We start from the raw sequence: 19,853 nt of genomic DNA, 5'->3' as shown, positions 1-19,853 counted from the left end.
ATCATAAGGCACAGTCATGGAGAAATCTTGGATTTTCTCCCTGGGTTATTAGTTAAAGCCAAAAAGTGCACCATGGATTTTCTTTTTTGAAACCGCTGTTGCACATTCCACAAACAATTAACACACGTTTTTACTAAAAATTTTCTTTTGTTGTTAAAACGCATAACTTAATTTCCTGAAATGTTTCTTTTGTACGCCGTTTTATTTTTAGGGCCAATCACAATTTCAAAACGTTTTCTATTCTTGATCATTTTAGTCAGAAAATTATTATTCTGAACTCAAGCCAAGAGCTCAGAGACCTGAGAAATGGCTTATTTAGTTATTTGAAAGCTTTCGTATTTTGCCAAACTCAAATTTCAATGCATCTTACTAAGAATATATGTAAATAGGCCATCTTCTGTCATATCTTTACCGTCTTCTAAATGGCTGGTAGCAAACAAGACTTCTCATGTTTGTAAGAGCAACAAGTAGTGATTTCCCTTTTGTGCAGCTCCTCCAGAGCCAACCTTTTTAGGGTCATGATTTAGTAGGTGTGTGCCATCTTCTTTCCATTTTCAGATGTTTTAAACAGAGTACAATTTAAAACCTAAACTACTCCTGTGTTATCCTTTAGCTATCTGAAACTTTCCGTCAGCTTGTACAAGTCAAAAACTAACCTGAAAAATCTTGAAACTTGCCGTTGCTCGGTGCGACGGTCATGAAACGTGAAGGAAAAGAAACACCAATTTGTGCATTTTTTTTTATTGAATGAAAGATTTCAACTCAAACATTGAGAACAACTTTGGTCAACATGTAAAACTGTTTGACAGAGGGTAGAAAAGTCTCACTGGCAAACTGTATCCCAAGGTATGAAGGTGCTGGAATAAGTTCAATGAGGTATTAAACCAATCCCAGCTTAATTTGATAACATTTTCCTACCCTCTTTAATCTGCTTCTTCAGATTCATCTGCCGACCACAGCAGTTGTCTACATTACTCAATTGCAAGCAAAAGTCTTTATTCCTCTAAATAACGAATACCTGCTTTATTTTATTTTATTTTTTAACATAACTATCTTTTACACATATGAACCCAAATAATTTTTATTTGATTTTCAGAACTGGTGATTCATTTATGCCTATTCAAATGCAGTTTTCAAATAAACAGTGACCAAACACACCTTAATGCAACTGATGCTTTACAAAGTAAACACGTGGTCTACGCGACCAAGACGGAAAAAAAAAAGGCTCCGTTTTTTTTAAAGAACTGAGAGAAACAAGAATAAGAATGTACAGAGAACAATTTCTTTGAAATTATTTCAGATAGTCTGTGGCAGAGGATAAGCAGGTTTAGATCTTTGCCGCCGAGCTCCCTGACCGTACAATATGACCTGTCCCCTCATTATTAGTGCCTGCATGAAAAAAACGCATGGCAAAAAGGTAGAACAACAAAAACAAAAAAAAATTATCCCTGCCACAACTCAGGCCTTAACCACCTGTTTCCCCACAGCGTTAGCTTGAATTATTCATAACGGGTACGAAAACCGAGCGAGGAGGGTCGCAACAACCCCAGAGATACAGAATATTCTTCAAAAACTGTAATTAACGACATTGAAGCGGAGCCCAGCGCCCAGGCAGCTCCTCTGTTTGACGTGACTGCTGGTTTGTAAAATGACATTAACAGGAGAGGAACGTTCCAGGCCGGGGTTCACATGGAGGCAGAAACGGAGGCCGGAGAGAGAGGTAGACACCCTCCCTTCATCTTCGTCCTCCTCTTCCTGCTTTTCCACATGCGGATTAGTTCTTGATCAGTCCCCCGTCTCCTTCGCTTACAAAGCGCTTCCGCCCTCTGGTGGACAAAATCAAGTTAAACGCGTTGCATAGACACAAAATTTGAACCAAAAAATATTTTGTGCTTTGCTAATCGTGTTCGCAAATCAAAGTGCCTTACTTTGTGCATATGCAGAAGATTTGAATTTGCCATCGTGTTTCAAATTCAGACTTTTTCTAATAGAGTTTCACGTTTTTTCTAATATAGTACTAGGTGAGAGCAGCACACCTCAGAGGTTGATTGACTTTGATGCTTTGATGCTGCATTCCCATGATGCTATGCAAACACAAACCATTGAAAGTTCATGTAAGCCAAACTTTATATCATTCTTCTACTCCACCATTCAAACTGAATGGTGGAGTAGAAGTAGAAGTAACAAAACGATCCAGGGGGCCAGAAGGCAGCTTTTCTTTGTGGCCGTTTTATTTTCCCCACCAACAAGAATTGGCCTACTGGAATAAATATAACAAAATGCTGTAAAAAGGTTGCAAAGGTGATTGATAAAGAACTAACCTGAAAGGACAGGCGTCCCGCAGCTGTTTGGTGATAACAGACTCCTGGTAGCAGAGATCCACAAAGGCCTCCATGATGGGGTGGGCATGGGGCACATCCAGGCAGATCTCATGCAGCTCGTCGTACACGCGCTGGAAACCCTGCACAGAAATATGCAGAACGTCAACAGGTGTTTGTAAGTATTAGTCTGAAATAGTGCTGCAACTCTCGATAATTTTAGTGCAACTGATTATTCTGATGATTAATTGCATAAAATAAGTTGGCACAGTCTGTAGATTTTTCATGTAAGTATTTCAACCTTTTTTATGCAATATTGAAAATACACAAAGATGCAAACAGACAATTGAATTTCTTTTTAAATATGAAAAACATTTTATTGCCTAAAAGGCAGTAACATAGCATTCTTTTAATGCATGTTTATATACTGCGTGTATATATATATATATATATCTTATATGCAGAATGTATACATTTTTGTGCAGTTTTGGCTTAATTACTGGTCTGTGTGGATCTTTCATTAAATGACCTTATTTTGAGTGAACAATTAATCAGTTACCAATTTATTTGATGAATATTTGTATAACTGATTCATAACGGTTAATCCGATTAATCGTTTCAGCCCCAGCCTGAAAATCCGGACATATTTAGTTTCCCTTACCCTGTTCATCTGATCCACTGTGATGAGGCCTGTTTTCCAGAAGGACTGCAGAAGTTTCATCATCATGTGACTGGCAGTGTCCCCATTTGACTCCAGCACCATCACTATAGCCTGACATGAACGACAGAGACTCGCATAAGAGAAGAAACGTGAGCAGGTAGAAGGCAGCTGTGCTTTTTCGCCACAAGGTGGCAGAGTATCCACCTTCACAAGATGACATTTCGACCAGAGGGTTGGGCAGGGATAAAGACAGAGCAATTTAATAATGGACCAGATCCTAGAGATGTGAACGTTAAGGTGTTGGGCAGGCTGCTGCAGGTGAAGGCATACATCTGCATCAGCAACGTTTACAGCATCATTTAATACACCAACCCGATTATTATCCTCATCTTACGCTTTGTAATCGCAGAGGTAAATTCACAATGCAGTAGAGCTCCTCTCGTTTGCAGATTCATTTAAAAACCATAGGACACTTGAATATTAGATTTCAACTTTAACATTTGTGGTGATGCTGAAACTATAACCGTGCATATAAAATATCCTCCCAGGAACAAAGAATATAGAATAGATTTAGAGTTGTCGTATGGATTTCCCAGACATTTACTTTTTACTGCATATTTTTATGTAAATTTTTTTTTTTTTTTTGCATTTTGGGCCAGGGATATGAGCGGGACACCATTTCAGTTCTGTCTTGTACATACAGCAGTTTTGACATAAATTGTGTGCATTAATATGATTATTTTAGATTTGATCAGATATTTCAGTATTTTTGGGTAGGAGCCAAACTTCAAATGGGAAATGCAGGAACACACATCTTCTAAATGTGAGTTGCCAGCTTTAATTAAAAACAGAAAAAAACAAAAACAGAAGTCTCCCAGTTCAGAAATGAACGTTTTGCCAGTGTGTTTGATAAAGGCAAATAAATGCTGGATTTACACTTGCAGGCATTTTGAACTAATTTGGACTCGGCTTCGAGATCAGATTGACTGAAAATGAGAGTAACAGCCAAACACACAATGTCCTTGGCGAAAAAACAGGAATCCTATTAAAAGCAGAGATTCATGAGTGCAGCTCTGTCTTCGGTTTACTTGACAAGACATAAGCGAGGAAGAAAAAGAAATACTTTCATCACGTCTCGGCTTGAAACGTGTTGTAATAAACTGGTGGAGAACAAATAAGCACCAGAAACGGAGGCGAGTCTGACTGAATACCTCGTAGACCAGCTCATGATGGAAGTGAGGGACTTCCAGGTCGCGGAGACAGTGCTCTGCCTCGGACACGTCCCCGGATATCAGGTACTCTTTGAGGAGAAGGTTCATCTGCAGCAAACACAAATGGGGACATCAGTCAGAGTGGACGTTGCTTGGACAACTAAAATCGTTGCGGGAAGGAACCAGGGAACAAGTCTAACGCATCAACTGGAGCTGAACAAGATATAAAGACTCACCGAATGATATTTTTGAAAGGGTAAGAATACACTTAACAACAGATGATTGAAATTGGGACAAAAATGATTCCAATGACAAACAAAAACTGATTTTGGTATTTACAAAGCACGCTTCACAATATGCTGGAACAACCCCAACTTCAACCCAATTGCAAATTTTTTTTAGACTATGCTTAAAAGTCAGATCAAACCAAGATACTTCATTTGAATCCTTTTATGCAGGAATTAGCCACTGGTTCAGATGTGAGAAAAGTGTTATATCTGCAACATGCTTCAAAACTTCCGAGTTATAACAATGCTTCCAAGTGGTTTAAAGTTATCAAAGATCTTAAAATATCGTTGAAAAGCTACAATAAGTTCCAGCTGAGCCCAATCATTGTGAGATTTCAGACATTAGCATCTTATATCAAAGGTGATCCTTTATTATATCCCACATGTTATTGTGTCAGAGGGATCAACGCACATTATGGTGTTGATTGGGGAGGAGAATGCAAGCAGAATGGGAGATGACCATCAGTAATCTGCTGAAGAGTCAGCAGCGCTGTGTAGTTGGGTGTAAAAGTGTGAGACTATTTACTCCTCTGGGGAGATTTTAATTGGGCGTTCTAGCATTACCAGATAATCTGGGCCAATAATGTCGACGCCAAAGACACAGGACTCAATGGGAATGATGAATGAATGTGGAGAGAGAAAGTCCAACAGCTAGTTTAATAGGGAAACAATCCATGATCCCCACTTTTTACAGCAAATCTGCCACTAATACACTAGAAAAAATGCAACATCTGAATTCATTGCTTTCCAATTAATTAATAAACTCATTTCAACAGATTTTGAGAGAGCGCTGGAAAGGTTAGCCCAAACAAACTATCCTGAAGCTCCTGAGAGTGTGAGTCGTCTGCGCCTACACTCATCTCAGCCAAAAAAAAAAAAATCAAAACTGGACAGGACAGTTCCAAGGTCTGAAGGCCACACAATACTCTGAGAGCACAACCTGACACAACCATTGCTTCATTTCAGAACAAGCTCTTGCGAAAGTTGTGCAACAATGCGACGGGCCGTCACTTCAAATCACCCAAAAAAGCCCTGATGATGGAGCGGCAACTGTAATCAAAACAAAGCCGCAGAACACAAACAGAAGGTGCGTTGGCCTCTCCTGTGTCCTTGTTGTTAACGTGGACACTCCTGAGAGGACAAAACGCTCTGCTGACACAGCAGTCCAGCAGAGCACTGCCCTGCGGATCTCTACCCAGCATGCATTTCTGCCTTCTGTTTATGTTGCATAACAACAACAAAGAAAGATCCCTACATGGTCAATACGAACACTTTGTGCCCCGGTGTTAGACACTGCTTAATAAATCACTGAGTCATAGTTAATTTTAAATGACTTTTTAATTAAAAGCGAAATTCTCTCATTACTTCCGTCTTTGCTCACCTTTTTGACAAGATGTTTAACGGGTCTCAGACCTCCACCGACACCCCACACGTTATCGAGACCAATCATCCCTTTTTTCATGGACAGCAGCACCGCAGCACGATCTAAAGCCACTCTGCACAAAGAGAAAAGAAAAAAAATACCCACCATGTCTACAGTGCTATTTATTAAATTAACAACCACCGACGTTTCTGGAAAGCCACAATAAGGTTAACGCGACTTCTGCTGGCTTACCTGGCGTGCTCACAGTCCACTTTCCCTTTGTAGCTCTCCAGGAAGTTCATGGGAAGTACGTGATCGGCTATGCCTCGGGCTATGAACTGGCCTAACATCTGAAAGAAACAAGAGGGAACATCTTCAAAACGAGTGAGGGGGAAAAAATGGTCCAGTGTTTGAGGGCTGGGCAAAGTAACTTTGGATTGAATTTCTGTCATTTAACCAAGATTCCGGCATGTACTTCCAGAAGAAAATCAGACACATTTCCAGGCTCAAAAGTCAAAATTCAAACAGAAATGATGGCAGCAGATTTATGATAGAATATTCAGATTTGGAATCCGTCAGATGGATACGACTTCTAGACAATGAGATAGGAAATAAAGTCTGAATAAACAAATATGGTTTCATTTTTCTTTTTCCATCTATCCTGACCTGGGTGATGCCTAAATCTCAACTTTTCCAGATTTGTTTAAATCACACTTTTTTTTATTTTTTATTTCTTTAACACTTAATTGATGCTTCTACAGAGGTAGTAGAATAAACAAAGGCTATATTCAAGTAGCAAATAATTGTATTCAAGTACAACTACAATTTTTTTACTTTACGTAAGAAAATATTTCAATATTTTTGTTAGCAATGTTTGATGCGTAGCTTCTTGATATATATAGAGTCAGTTAAAAATATAAAATAATGTGCAAATTTTGCAATTTTCAAAAAGAGTTACATTTTAGAGCCCATTCAACTGAGACAAAAGAAAAAAAATCCACACAGTGTAAAGTGTTTGAAACCAATACCAACTGTAGGTGAATTATGCATTATGCAGGTGAACAGTGAAGACTACCTCTATGTAATGAGATATACTGCATATTCGCATACCGTTCAAAAGGCACTGCAAAAAAGCATTTTATTCTTAAAAACAAATAAGCTAATTGTACTCTAAAAAACTACACGAGTCTTGTTTGAAATTTCTGATCAGTTAGTGCCGTGTTTGATCACTTTCAGTTGATCATGGCTTAAAACCTGACCAAACTGGCACTAAACAATGCTATACAGTACAAACACCGTCTGCAGTAACCCAGCTGATGCAGAACAACCCAGTCTACAACATGGAATTGGGGAAAAAAAGAAAAAGAAAAAAACACTAATGAAAATGGGCTGTGTTCATCTTTAATCTTTTAAGTGTCTTAAGCCCCAGCTCTGCCTCTCCTCCCTTCTAAGCAAACGATACCGAGATCAGACCCGGAGCTCTGGCTGCCACCGTTTCTCTCTCAAGGTGTCAGGCCTACCTGGGGGGCCTCTGGCGTGTCCAGAATGAGGTCTGGCAGCTCTTTCAGCATCTTATCGAAAGCGTGGGCCATCTCACCCTGCGTGAGCATCTTCCCCGACAGATCGGACAGCAGGCGGGAAGTCAGCTCCCTGTGACTGGCCTTGCCTTCCAGGGACAGGGACACGGCCACGGAGGTAAACTCGTACTTATGTTGGCCCAGGTTGAGCTCCTTCAGCAACACCTGGAAGCACCGCCAAGATTGAACCCAAGTCAGGATCTGTCACACTATTAAAGTATGCAGTCTATTCATCACTATCTCTTAACATTTAAACTCGCTAAAGCTACACATTTCTGCCTGATCAACGTACGCGTAGAAAAACAAGAAGGGAATGTACAGTTTTAATCGTTTACCTCAACCTCTTTTGTGTCCCCGTGTTCAAAGTACTCCAATACGATCGGGTTTACCATCTTTTCTAGTTCCTTCTCTTCTACCTCTGGCACGACCGTTTCGTAAACAGTGTCACCCTGTGGCAAAAAACACATTTCACACAATGAGTCACAAATGACCCCCAAAATGTACACAAAGTGCTTTTATAATTATAGTCGACTGCAAAGGTATTCACAAGCCAAAAACTTTTTCACATTTTGCCACATTTTACAAGTAAAGATAAAAAAATAAAAAGCTTAATAAAACGATTTGTGTAGAGAAAAACTAACACTGCACATCGCACAGTGATGTGCAGCTAAACATGGTGGTGGCAGCATCATGCTCTGGGGATACTGTTCCTCAGCAGACACAGGGAGGCTAGTCAGACTTGATGGAACGATGAATTAGCGCCACATATAGCAAAAAGACCTGAACGACCACTCTAAAGGTGGCTCACTTTTAGAATGGTCTAGTCAAAGTCCAGATCTAAAGCCGACTGAGAATCTGCAAAAATAGCTTCTTGCAGATGCTCTCAATCGAATCTGACTGAGCTTGAGCTATTTCATTTAGATCAATGAGCTAAAAACAACAACAAAAAATCCAGAAAGAAAACCTGGTCGGGACTGAGGCGGAGGTTCACTTTCCTGGAGCAAAACAATCATAAACATGCAACCAGAGCTGCTGTGGAATAGTTGATGTCAAGGTGTATAATGCAATGGAGAATCTGGGGGAAGACTTACAAATAAACATAAGATGTTATTTGTAAGGTGTTTTATTTGAAGCTTCAGTTTTAGAGAGAGGTGGTTCTACAAAGGTCTGGCTCAGGGTTGGTGTGTGACTGGATTAGCACACCTTTCAGATTTTCATTACAATATGAGTAAAACCGAATGAAGTCTGTGGTTGCAATGTGATAAAATGCGCAAAAGATCAAGGTGTGTAAAAACTTTTGCAGGGCACATTTATTTTTTTCTGTTATTATAAGACTGTAAAAGTTTCCAAATAAGTCACCCCCCGCCCCCACACACACTTTGACATTTTCCCAAGCACATGATGATCCTGTGGCGTTCAGAAATCCTTGATGTACTCCGCAGTCGGACTCAAAGGCCAAACCGACCGCTCGTGTCACCCGTTTATTTTTCTGTACCGTTCCGTCCCTGCTCCCTTTCAACATATTTGAACTGACTTTGTGCACCGGTCAAGGCCAAATCAAACCAGCTTCTCTGTGCCAATTCCAAAAACCGTTATCAGGATCTTTTTTTTTTTCTCTCTCTCTCTCTCTTTCTTTTTTTCAACCAGACAGAAGCCGAGTTCCCAGCCGGTAAATGCAGTTGTGTGATGGAAGCCGGGAGACAAACACGCCAGCCCAGCAGCATCACATCCCGCATTCATGTGATAACCGGGGTTAAAGATTAAAAACAGCGTTGATTGTGATGGGACGGGGCCATCTGGATTAAACAATCGAGCGAGTCGGCGTGTTTGGTAATGAGCTTTGGCCAAATCACATGCAGTGTTATGTGTCTTCTCTGCCAGGATAATCACACGTACAAACTACGACCGCAGCCGGATCTCTAGTTTTATTACAAGAACACAAAAAACAAGCACAGTAATTATTTTGTGCAGGTGCAGGAGGAGGTCCACAACAAACCACCACCACTGCTGCTGCTGTTCAGACATGGGAATAATTGTTGATATGCTAGTGGTCTTTTTTATACTACTCCCCCAACAATGTCATTACTTTTCTTTTTTCAATGACCTGTGTGTGTGTGTGTGTGTGTGTGTGTGTGTGTGTGTGTGAGTGTGAGTGTGAGAGAGAGAGAGAGAGAGAGAGAGAGAGAGAGAGAGAGAGAGAGAGTGTGAATCTGGCATCTGTGAATGAAACTAGCATATGAATAAATATGTTGATTAATGGGAAAATATAGTAACAGGCAATTTCGCAAAGTTATCTGAATGTACTTCAGGTATGAAAATCAATTTATGCCTCTGTTTAATTTCTACTCCAAAACTTTTACTGTTCAGGAAAATTTTATTGTGAGTAGGAGACAAAGAAATGAGCAGCTCTTTTGGCTTTAAGCAAAGAGAGCAGGGATGTTACAATGGGAACGTTGGCATGTTCTTTATACCAGTATCAGAAAAAGGTGCCCTTGTTTTGCTCTAACCTCTGATGAGAGATCTCTGGTCAACAACAAAGCTAGTGAGAACATACTGAGTTCAAAGATGCTTCAACAAATTTAATATGATCTTATGAACTGCAGAAGTTGACTTCTTACGAAATCGAAGAAAATTAACTTATGGAGATGACAAGGTAAATGTTCCATGTCTGGATAAACAAATGACCCGAGAGAGGAAAGAGGCATCCCCATAGAGACCCACTGACCTGAGCAGCTTCATCATAGTTGGGGTCCCGTACGTCCGGCTCTTCAGCTTCATAAACCATCCCAGGAGCACCCCAAACTCCTTTACCTCCTGCCCCACCTGAACACAGCAAAAAAGTAAACTAAAGGAAGTTCTTAAACATAACGAGGGATTTATCCCGTAATTTGCCCAGTTGACAAAAGGAAGTCATGACAATTTCAGTTAAATTAAGTCAAGCCACATGAAGAAAACGAACTTTGAATTTGATCCGAGAACATTTCCAGAAGCTGATCAACAATCATATGTACCTTTCTTTGGCAAGCCTCTGCCTTTGCCTGTCCTCGACTTGCGGTCGTTGTTGTGAACTTTGCCCTTCGCGGCGTGCGGGTCGCCTCCTGGCGTCTCGCCCGACTCTGAGACGGACTCGCTCGTCGAGTTGCGGGACGAGGACCTGCGCAGGCGACGCTTGGCTTTGGCTTTGAGGCGAGCCTCGTGGAGTGCTTTCTCTTGGGGCGTCCAGTTGCCATTGACCTCCGCCTCGTCCAGTCCATCATCGTCATCGCTGTAGGGACAGCTGGCCTCGGGCTGGTGATCCGAAGTAACCGCCGCTGTGGCTAGAAACCAGGAATTTTACTAATTTTATCAAAAGTAGAGTCGCACAGACTAAGCCAGAATTTTGTGGTAGAAAAAAAGATTTTTAAGTATCAAACTGGTCATAAATCACAAAAGCAGTTGTGATTCATCCCAACTGCTTGTCTGGCCTTCCCAAACTCCACATTCTTTCAGACACCACTGCTCTTGACCTTTGTGTAGAGCTGTGTATGCAAAAGGGCTTGGTGTTGCTTGGTGTGCAAACAGTAACTGAATCGAACCCGAAGAAAAAAGTGCAACGATTGAAGACGCCACTTCTGTATCCCTAAAGCCTACTTTTTTTCCATTTGTAAGCTCAGGTTTGCAACACAGTCAAACAACTCTTTTCACTTCTGCTAAAAGCCGAGAGGTTTGTTTTGGTTTTGTTGTGCGCAATGTGCTAACATAAGCTTTTTTCTGATAGGAACTGTTCTTACTGCAGTGGGATTTTAGGTACGCTTGCATGTTGAAATTGTGGTCACTTATAAAATCAGCTCAAGTTAGAGAGAATAGAACGATAGCAAGAATTTTAGCAAATGCTACAAGCTAAAACACGTGGTCGAGAAAACTCAGCTTCATATACAGTCATGCATTGGGTCAAGTTAACGTACTACTACTCTTGTGTGGGTGAAATCCTATATTTAGTCAGGTTAAAGTGTGTAGAACAGCACGGAGAGGAGAGGAGCACAGCTGCAGCCGTGGGAGGGGGGGAGAGAGAGAAGCCAGCACATGCTGGAGAAATGCTGACACCAGTTTTTTTTTTTTTTTAAACTGGAGCCGACTACATATGGCATGGGTGGATGCAAGTTTGATCACATGGCATGAAACGCAGCAATGAGGCAACACAGGAACAAGATGTAATTAAAACCCAAATCCCTCAAATAGCAAATTGCAGAGCCTGTAAAGGCACGCGGAGGTAAACTGAACATTTTAAAGGAACCTCTGTCCTCCAAATGGTTCTCCCTTTGGTCTGCTGCACAGCAGAGCTGACCGGTTTCAGGAAAACAAAATCCTAAAAAACCAACAAATACCTAACGTCCTTGGACCAATCGTTTTCCTTTTCCATGAGAGCTTGAATATGCACTGAAGGCCTTAGACAACGTGATCTAAAACATTCATTGCAATTGCATGTTTTCATAATTTTCCACACTGTGCATCGTGCATTTTGACAACAGAACAATGCACTTTCAATAACAGGGCAGACCTACCGTACATTTTAAGGGAGATTAGTATCATAGTAGCAGGGAATGATTAAACAATTAGTATTTCGAAACAAAAAATTACACTGGCTTGCAAAAGTATTGTTACCACCCCCCCCCACAAACTTGGCAACTCTGGAGGAGCTGCAGAAATCCACAGCTCCAGAAGAACCTGTTGTTAATCTACAATCTAGTCTTTATACAAGCGTGACAAAAAGAAACACGCTGGTGAAAGATGTCCTGGAGTTTGTGCTGATCTTGGAAAATGCTACATGTAATGGAAGTACTACACATCATGTGGTGGCAACATTGTACCGTGAGAATGCTGTTCTTTAGCGAGGTCAGGAAAGCTGGTTGGGAGTTGATACACAGATGGAAAGACCAAAACAAAAAGAGGACAAACGGAGCCAGAACTGCAACTGGCAGTTCTGGCTGTTTAAGGAACAGTTTAAATCAAAGCATGTTCAAGTGTTTCATGGCCCAGTCGTGTTTTTTTCTCTTTCATTTCATAAATATGAATTCTGTCTGTTGGTCTATCATGTAAAATCCCAATAAAATACACTGAAGTTTGGAGTTTTAATGCAAATAAACATAATACATTTTAAAGAGTGAATACTTCCAGAAAGCAATGCGGACCTCTAATCAAAGTGGTACAATTCTTAAAAGGAAAAAACATTGTGTGTTCTACGGAGTAAAACACTGCAACTTCTTACTGTCAATTTGTATTTTTTATAAGATAGTAAAAGTATCTTAATATTCTTATTAAATCAGCTGTTTAAGAAGCACAAGAGGAGGTAAAAACACTGCAGATTTCAGTTGAGTCAGCAATCTAAACCTAACCTAACCTGCTCCAATACAAGCACACAGCCACACCCATGGCCTTCAGAAATCGGTAAACAGCCGTCCATGTGTCATTTCTTCCTTCGGCACCTCCTCCTTCCCTAATGTGGGCTACAGGTCCTAGCAAGGTCATAAATTAGGAACCAACCATGGCTGCAGGCCAGACCACTTCTGCAGCCAACTGGAAGGGAGCACCCAGCAAAATAAGAGCTCGCAGGAAAACTCAAATCCGTTTGCCAAGACGGGCCTTGCAAAACAAGCAGAACAACACTGCCCCCGAACACAGCGAGGACAATGTTGCTCTGTGATAACAGAGCTTGACCGTAACTGCTGAGAGTTGCACAACACGACGGCAGCTCTGCGTGTCGCCGACAGTTGGCTGAAACTGCAGCAGCGAAGTAGCGATGGACGCCACCAAGTGCACTCCAAAAAATTGGAATAACGATCCTCAAAAAACATATTTGCATTTAATCATCTTACACTCTGTGCCAAAGGTGCAGGACAAGGAAATGAAGTATCTGCAAAAGCTTGTGGGAAGACTGCACAGCCTGCAAACCTGCTAAAGTGTTTGGATGTAGGCGTGCATGCAGTAGGAGTGTTTATGAATGAGAAGGGAGTCAGTGGGGCAGAAGTTTCACATGACTCGCATAGCGACAGTTTTTAATGCTCTAAATATACATACGGGCTGTTTATAGATTTCCTCTGCTCAAAAAAAAAAAAAACTTTACCATACAAACAGCAAAACTGGTAGCACAAAACAGGATGTTAGATTTATGTTGGAAGAGGAAATTTACATCTATGCAAGTGAAATCAGAGTTCAAAATGTTTACGAACACAAATGGCTGGTGTCAAGAACCAAAGACTGTAGCTGAAAGAGACACACATTGGCTTAGTAAACATTATTATTCCTGCATGGCCTTTAAACATGTCTGAAGATGACTTATAAACACAATGAGGCCGTTTTGTTTAAACTTCTGATTCAGTAGCAAAAGCTAATGTGCAAAATGTCTTAATTTAGGAGAATATTTTTTACACGAGGAAAGCAACAAAATCCCTCATCGGAGAAAATGCGATATGTCTTTAAAAAGGAATTAAAATGTGAAGGTGAATTTAACTGTTATTCCACAGAACCGGATTGTGTGCAGACTGAAAAACCTTAATCACTTTTAGTTCTCAGAAGACATTTTGATATGGTCAAAAACTTTAGCTGTTGTGATTGTTGATCTTAGTTGTACAATGTTAGGAGGTCAGAAGCACAAACCCAGAATGGACCTTAAAGGTTATTAGTACACACAGACCGGTGTTTACAGTTAGCCATGCCAGTCAGTGCTACAGTTAACGGTCAACTTCTAATTATGTTTGTCTTTTTCTTTCTAGAACTAAACCTTCGTTTCACACACACACACAAAGTGGAATACAGGGAAAAAAATTTTAAGAAGCTTTGTAATAAGAAAAAAAACTGAACTGGGTTATAAATCTCAGAGGACTGCATCTGTACTGTTCATAGGTTCAAGGTTATTTTCCTTACAACTTAAAATTTTTTCATGAACAAATAATTGAAGAGAGACAGAAAGCAGCTAAATAAAAAGAATAGTACTACAGTACTTGCATCAGAACTACAGTATCTCTGTTTGCACTTGCTGGTTTCTCCAAGGAAAGAGAGAGAGAGAGGGAAAAATTCAACTGTTTGATTAAACTTGTGGAATTTATTATTTGTAAGAGCCAGTTGGACAGTGGGGTATAATACTGTTATTAGGCACGATGCTGAAAACTAAAGCTACAAAAGAAAACCAGAACCCATGAGTCTGTGCTGAGATAATAATTTTTTTTTTTTTTAAATCAGGCAAAGCAGCCTCTCTGCTTTATCTATAAGACATGGGAGGAAGGGTGTGGATGTGCTTTGGGGTTTAACTGTCAGGCCTTTATGAAAGGGAGCCAGAATGGAAATCTTTCCCCTAAATACAGGTTTGAACGAAACAGCCTAAACTTGTGTGCTAACAGCTGAAAACTGAGGGAAAGACCACACAAGGTACCAGACAAGAAATGTTTGCTTTTACTGTCAAAACTTGTAACTTTATTTCAAGAAATTTATCAAGTCAGCTTGTGGGGTGACTCTGTCTGACAAGACAGAATCATACAACAAAAAAAAAAACAGAAACTGCATGTAAATGATTAGGGGAGAACAGATAAACTGGGTACAGGCCTGATTTAGTCAGCAACTTCCCCAAGCAGATTGAGATATGACAGAGGAAGGATGGGTTTGCCATTCTTATACTTGTGGGACTAAATGGATTCAGACACTGTGAGCAAACATGTCATTAATGCATGAGTGGACCAAAGGTTGACAAGGCGGGCGGGCGGGGGGGGGTTTACAACCAAGATGCTCATAGAATGTACTCAACGGGCCACAGAGAAATCGGACTTGACATCTACAGCGGTTTCTTCCAAGATGCAGACACGTTTATTGAAGGAATTACCATCAACGTTCACACAAATGGGGGTTTGTATATTATACTTAAACATCCAGCTGAAAAGTCAGCAAGTGTCCAACATTGGGAGCAGAAGACGCAGGCTAATAGAAGGACTCTGGAAGAAAAAGATAGGATTTCTGAAACACACAAAAAGATTAAACTGAGTAAAACTATCTGTTAATGAGGTTTTCCAAACGCGCATAAGAATCAGGAGATGATACTGTTAATGGATAGCAGAGAGGTGTGTGCTCGACTAATGCAAGATAATAGAAAAGCCAAAGAAAAGTGTAATTTCTTCACTTTTGTGGAACCTCGTAATTACAACCACACGGTCTGGTGAAAACATTCCTTTAGGAGAAAGAAAATGATTTATAAAAAGGACCTGCAGCGTTTGCTGCCACACCCGTCACTGCTGCTGAGAATGAGTGGCATGGAGAGAGATTTCTGATGAGCCTTGTTTTACTACGTATGCACACTGAAGTATACGTTATTGAATATCTTTCCAGCGACATTAGTGGGAAGAAAGAAAAAAAATAAGAAAATAAAAAAATCACATTGCTCTGGAGCCATATTTTGTTTGCATAAGGGGTGTCTGTCCTGCGTACATCGCTGGTTTTGTATTTTGTCCAAAACTGAATGCGCTAGTGCCGTCCTTATATTTTATGTAACTATTTATTTAAGGCAAAGCTTACAAAGAAGCTAATAAAAGAGGAAAGGGGGAAGCAGCCATGGAATCAATATAAGTTCTGAAGCCAGTCGTTGCCCTCTGCAGAGTTTTGTTCAGCCTCTCCGTCTACAGCAACACCTATCATGAATTGGTGTCTGGAGGATCAAATGAGTAAGGCTGGAACTCTGTATTAGAAAATTATCTTCTGGCATTACTATTCCCAGAAAATACGATGAAATCACTTGAGAATATATATAAAAAAAAAAACCTGCATTTTCCTTGCTCCTCTCTTTTTTTCAATGGTCTCTTCAATGCTCTGTGGGAACTTCATCGTATACATTGCAACACGTGTGACATATAGGAATTTCCAACAGACTGAACATCTTATTAATGACATGCAAGGTTTGAATTCATGATGCCTGGGATATAATTTCACCTCATTTACTGCATTCATCATGCTCATGTGCAGGGGTGCGATTGCACAGAGCGATGCCGTTTTGATGACATCCTGACGATGCGTGGTGCAGCCCCCCAGCTCAGGCTCTTGCTCTCACTGCTATTCTTCATATTAATTGCACTCCTTAGAGGAAAATGTCACCGGCTTCAGGATACATGTTCAACTGCACTCACATTTTAACTGCATCGACATCACATAGTTGACGCTTCAAAAACGTCTGTTGGTCTCAGCATTTATGCTCAAGTTTATCATACAATTAATCTCGTCCAGCCACATGTGTAATCACATTACTTTGGCTGTTGACACAACGCTATCACAGTGACTGGCTTTCATTAATACATTTTAAAGAATGTCATTTAATATTAACAGTAACCCACTACATGTCACGCTAAAACCATTAAATCATAACAAGCGTCTTTAAGGTACGATTAGCTTGACCCGCTGCTGGGTGAGCTGGATGTCCATGCTGACCCATATTGTACAAAGGAGCAGCCGGCCGCCGTCCAGCCACAGACAATGGACTGTTAGACAGCATGTCAACAACAACAGAGAGTGCTTCATCGACTGAATCTGGCCGAAGAGAACATTCGAGTTCGGACATCATCATTTCATCATCCTCAGGTAAAATCAAGTCTCCCCACACCGTTCTTTTGAGAACAGTAATAGTAGACGAATTCAGCGCAGCGATCTTCCTGTTGGCCAAGGAATTATTTCAAATCCAGCTGCTTTCCTCTACCTAGAGTATGATGCTGCCGCCGCCACCACGTTTCATAAAAGGGAATGATGCCAGCTTTACAACACCTGCGGGCTAAAAACTTTAATTTTGTCCACAGCATCTTCTTCTACACCTGTGTGGTTGACAAAAACAAAACTAAAAATAAAAACGAGGGAAATTTGTGGCTTTCTTCTTACAATAACTTGTTCTTGACATGTGACTAATGGCCTTCATGTAAACAGATTCATTCACCTGAGCTGCGGCTCGCTGCAAGTCCTCCAGAGTTACTGTGAGGTGCTGACAATTTCTCTCCTCGCCTGGTTTGCTTTGCTGGTTGCACGTGATTATAAGCAGAGGTGTCACAGTAAAGGGACGCTGAATACAACTACGTGCCACACTGTTCAGATTTTTATTTGTAAAATATTTTTGAAAACCCATGTAGCTCATGCTGATACTTATGCATCTAACTTTACATGTGACAGCACCAGGATATACCTTTCATTATGCAACGTTTAAATACACAGCATCACAGATTATGTAAGCCTTCTCCCGGTGGTTCTTGTTGTGGGATATACGTGCTGACGTCATTTCTTGGCATAAAGAAGAGGGAGCATGGAGGCACAAGTATGTGGAGCTTTGTCATCAACAAGAAAGAAAAATATATTGAAACCGTATTATTGCTTTGCAAGCAGTTTTGAGGATATTATGAAAATAGTTTATTTATTTTAAATGAATTATTTTAGATGGTATTTTTTATTTGACTCCCTCCCCAAATAAAAAAATAGATATTTACATATATTTAAAAAATCAATGTTAGGCATGAAAGCAATATAAATCTGCAGTACGTTAATGAATGCAATAGGAGTGCACGAAAAAAAACAAGAAAACGGTCTCCGTGTGCGCCTTGATGGTTCTTGCATATAAAAAACTACATCGGTAAAGGACCTGCTGGTTCTGCTGGCTCTCGTCGTGCGTGGTGGAATCGTTACTACACGTTAAAATGGAAACGCAAAGATCTGAGTGTGCAATCTCGAGTGCAAAGCGGAAGTGGCCTCGTCCAATCAAAAACCGTGGCAGGATTAAACGCAAGACGAGTCAAACAAACACAGTTGCCACGAATAGAATAAACTCGTCGAAGCAATATAGCAGCGGCTTGAGTGCAATAAAAAAAAAAAAGAGTACATCTGCCAAAAAGTGCAGCGCGTCCCACACGTACACGGTGCGTTGCTGTGTGTGTGTGTGTGTGTGTGTGTGCGCGTGTGTATGCGTGTGTGTTTTCAACAAGGGCACATGGTGGAGCATGGCTGGCGCTGCAGCCCATCCCATGCACGGACACAATGCATCGTGGAAAGCACGTCTGCGGGCCCCGTCTTGCAGTTTTAAACGCCACCTCGCCTGCCGATTTTTTAAGGTTTTCATCCCACGCGTAGTCCGCCACACAACGCGAGGCTGAGATCACGTACTCACCGTCGGCTTGAGGCGCGGAGGACCACGCATCCACTTGGGTCGCCATGGCGCTCTTCAAGTGCTCGGTTTAAAAAAAAAAAAACCCACCTCACAGTCACGGTGCTGGGCTGCAATCAGTGGCAGGAGATCCCCCTCCTCCGGAACAAAGCTGCTCTAGTTTCGTTCAAGAGTTGTCCGCACAGATTGAGATACGTGGAGAAAAACTGGAATGCCTAAACTGTTTTCCTCTTTTCGTTCGTGGTGCACCGTCCCTGATTAAGAGCTCCAAATGGGTTAAAAAAAAAAAAAAGAAGAAGAAGAAGACATAGAGTGTCGAAATGCTACAGAGTGAAGTGTCAGTGGCTAAGACGGAAAAAATAAAGTCGTCGGGGAAGTAGGGCTAGCTTGCTGCTCGGGGTTGGATTTCAGCAAACGGCCTGCAAGATAAACAAAGTCTGTTTTTAACTTTACAGGAGCGTTCAGCAGAAGAGTCACGTGGAAAAATACACGGATGGGGAGTGGTCAGCGGAGGGGGTGGGTGCTGGTCCGGCCCGACCAATCACAGAGCAGAACCATAATGCAAACGCAAAACGGGAGTTAAAATAGTCTTGAATAATTACTGAGGCCATGTTTGTACAATGAATTAGTTTATTTTAGTGATAAAATGTAAGGCTTCTGAGCTGCAGCTATTAGTTGCTGCTACATCATTCTTTTTTTTTTATTATTGCAAACTAAATCTAACTTAATACAGATATAGAATGATGCTTAGAACCAGAGTTGGGTAGCATGTAGTTACATTTATGCTACTCAATTGCGTTTACTTTTCCAAGCACTTTTCCTATACTGTGAGCAATTCCAAAGCCATAAGTTGATTTCAGTTTTTCCTCTGTTTTTCTTTCAATTTTAGATGAATGTGCAGCAAACCTAACAGTGGAGCGATTCTTACCTCGCGTTATATGTGCGGAGCCGTGCAAAACTATGTTCCTGCATTTAACACAAAGTAATGGATGGGCACTGACATATTGAAATGAAGGGGAAATTATACATGAGTTTAAGATCTTTTTTTTAATCTTACAAATAATATCAAAAGCGTAACTTGCGCACGTATTTAGCCTTCCTATTATACATTCGTAAATAAAATACAGGTACAGTAAAATCTATGGTTGAAAAGAGTTTGAGCCTTTATGATGAGCCACATGGCTCCATGCTCTGGGTGCCCTCCCTCCAGGTGTTGCCAAAAGTGCAAAAATAAATAAACAAATACATTTTAAAATAAAATAGGTTTGTCAGGTGCACACTGACTGAGTT

At 40.8% G+C, this 19,853-nt stretch overlaps 1 protein-coding gene across 1 annotated transcript; it reads right to left on the bottom strand.

The window, feature by feature from the left end:
* Window positions 1–892: 892 nt before the first annotated feature.
* Window positions 893–19,041, bottom strand: pdcd4a (programmed cell death 4a). The gene is made up of 11 exons (XM_008411929.3): window positions 18,567–19,041; window positions 10,429–10,734; window positions 10,143–10,240; window positions 7,753–7,866; window positions 7,361–7,582; window positions 6,093–6,190; window positions 5,859–5,973; window positions 4,191–4,298; window positions 2,980–3,090; window positions 2,322–2,461; window positions 893–1,826 (listed from the first exon to the last, which is right to left on the bottom strand). Exons 1-11 carry the CDS (start codon window positions 18,610–18,612, stop codon window positions 1,775–1,777), a joined length of 1,410 nt encoding a protein of 469 aa, XP_008410151.1. The 5' UTR covers window positions 18,613–19,041; the 3' UTR covers window positions 893–1,774.
* Window positions 19,042–19,853: the final 812 nt, after the last annotated feature.

Source organism: Poecilia reticulata, chromosome 1 (genome assembly GCF_904066995.2).
Source record: "Poecilia reticulata chromosome 1, P_reticulata-male-v2, whole genome shotgun sequence".
Lineage (NCBI taxonomy): Eukaryota > Metazoa > Chordata > Actinopteri > Cyprinodontiformes > Poeciliidae > Poecilia > Poecilia reticulata.
Note: the sequence above shows the minus strand (reverse complement) of the source record. Positions and strands in the feature narration are given on the sequence as shown.

What these genes read in the sequence shown, in the direction of transcription:
- pdcd4a (XM_008411929.3), bottom strand. Translation starts at nt 18,612, where the DNA reads ATGGCGACCCAAGTGGATGCGTGGTCCTCCGCGCCTCAAGCCGACG. An exon ending in TTAAACATCTTGTCAAAAAG is followed by an intron (nt 4,299 to 5,858) that starts GTGAGCAAAGAC and finishes TGTTTGCTGCAG; the next exon opens with ATGAACCTTCTCCTCAAAGA. An exon ending in CGGGACGCCTGTCCTTTCAG is followed by an intron (nt 1,827 to 2,321) that starts GTTAGTTCTTTA and finishes TTTGTCCACCAG; the next exon opens with AGGGCGGAAGCGCTTTGTAA.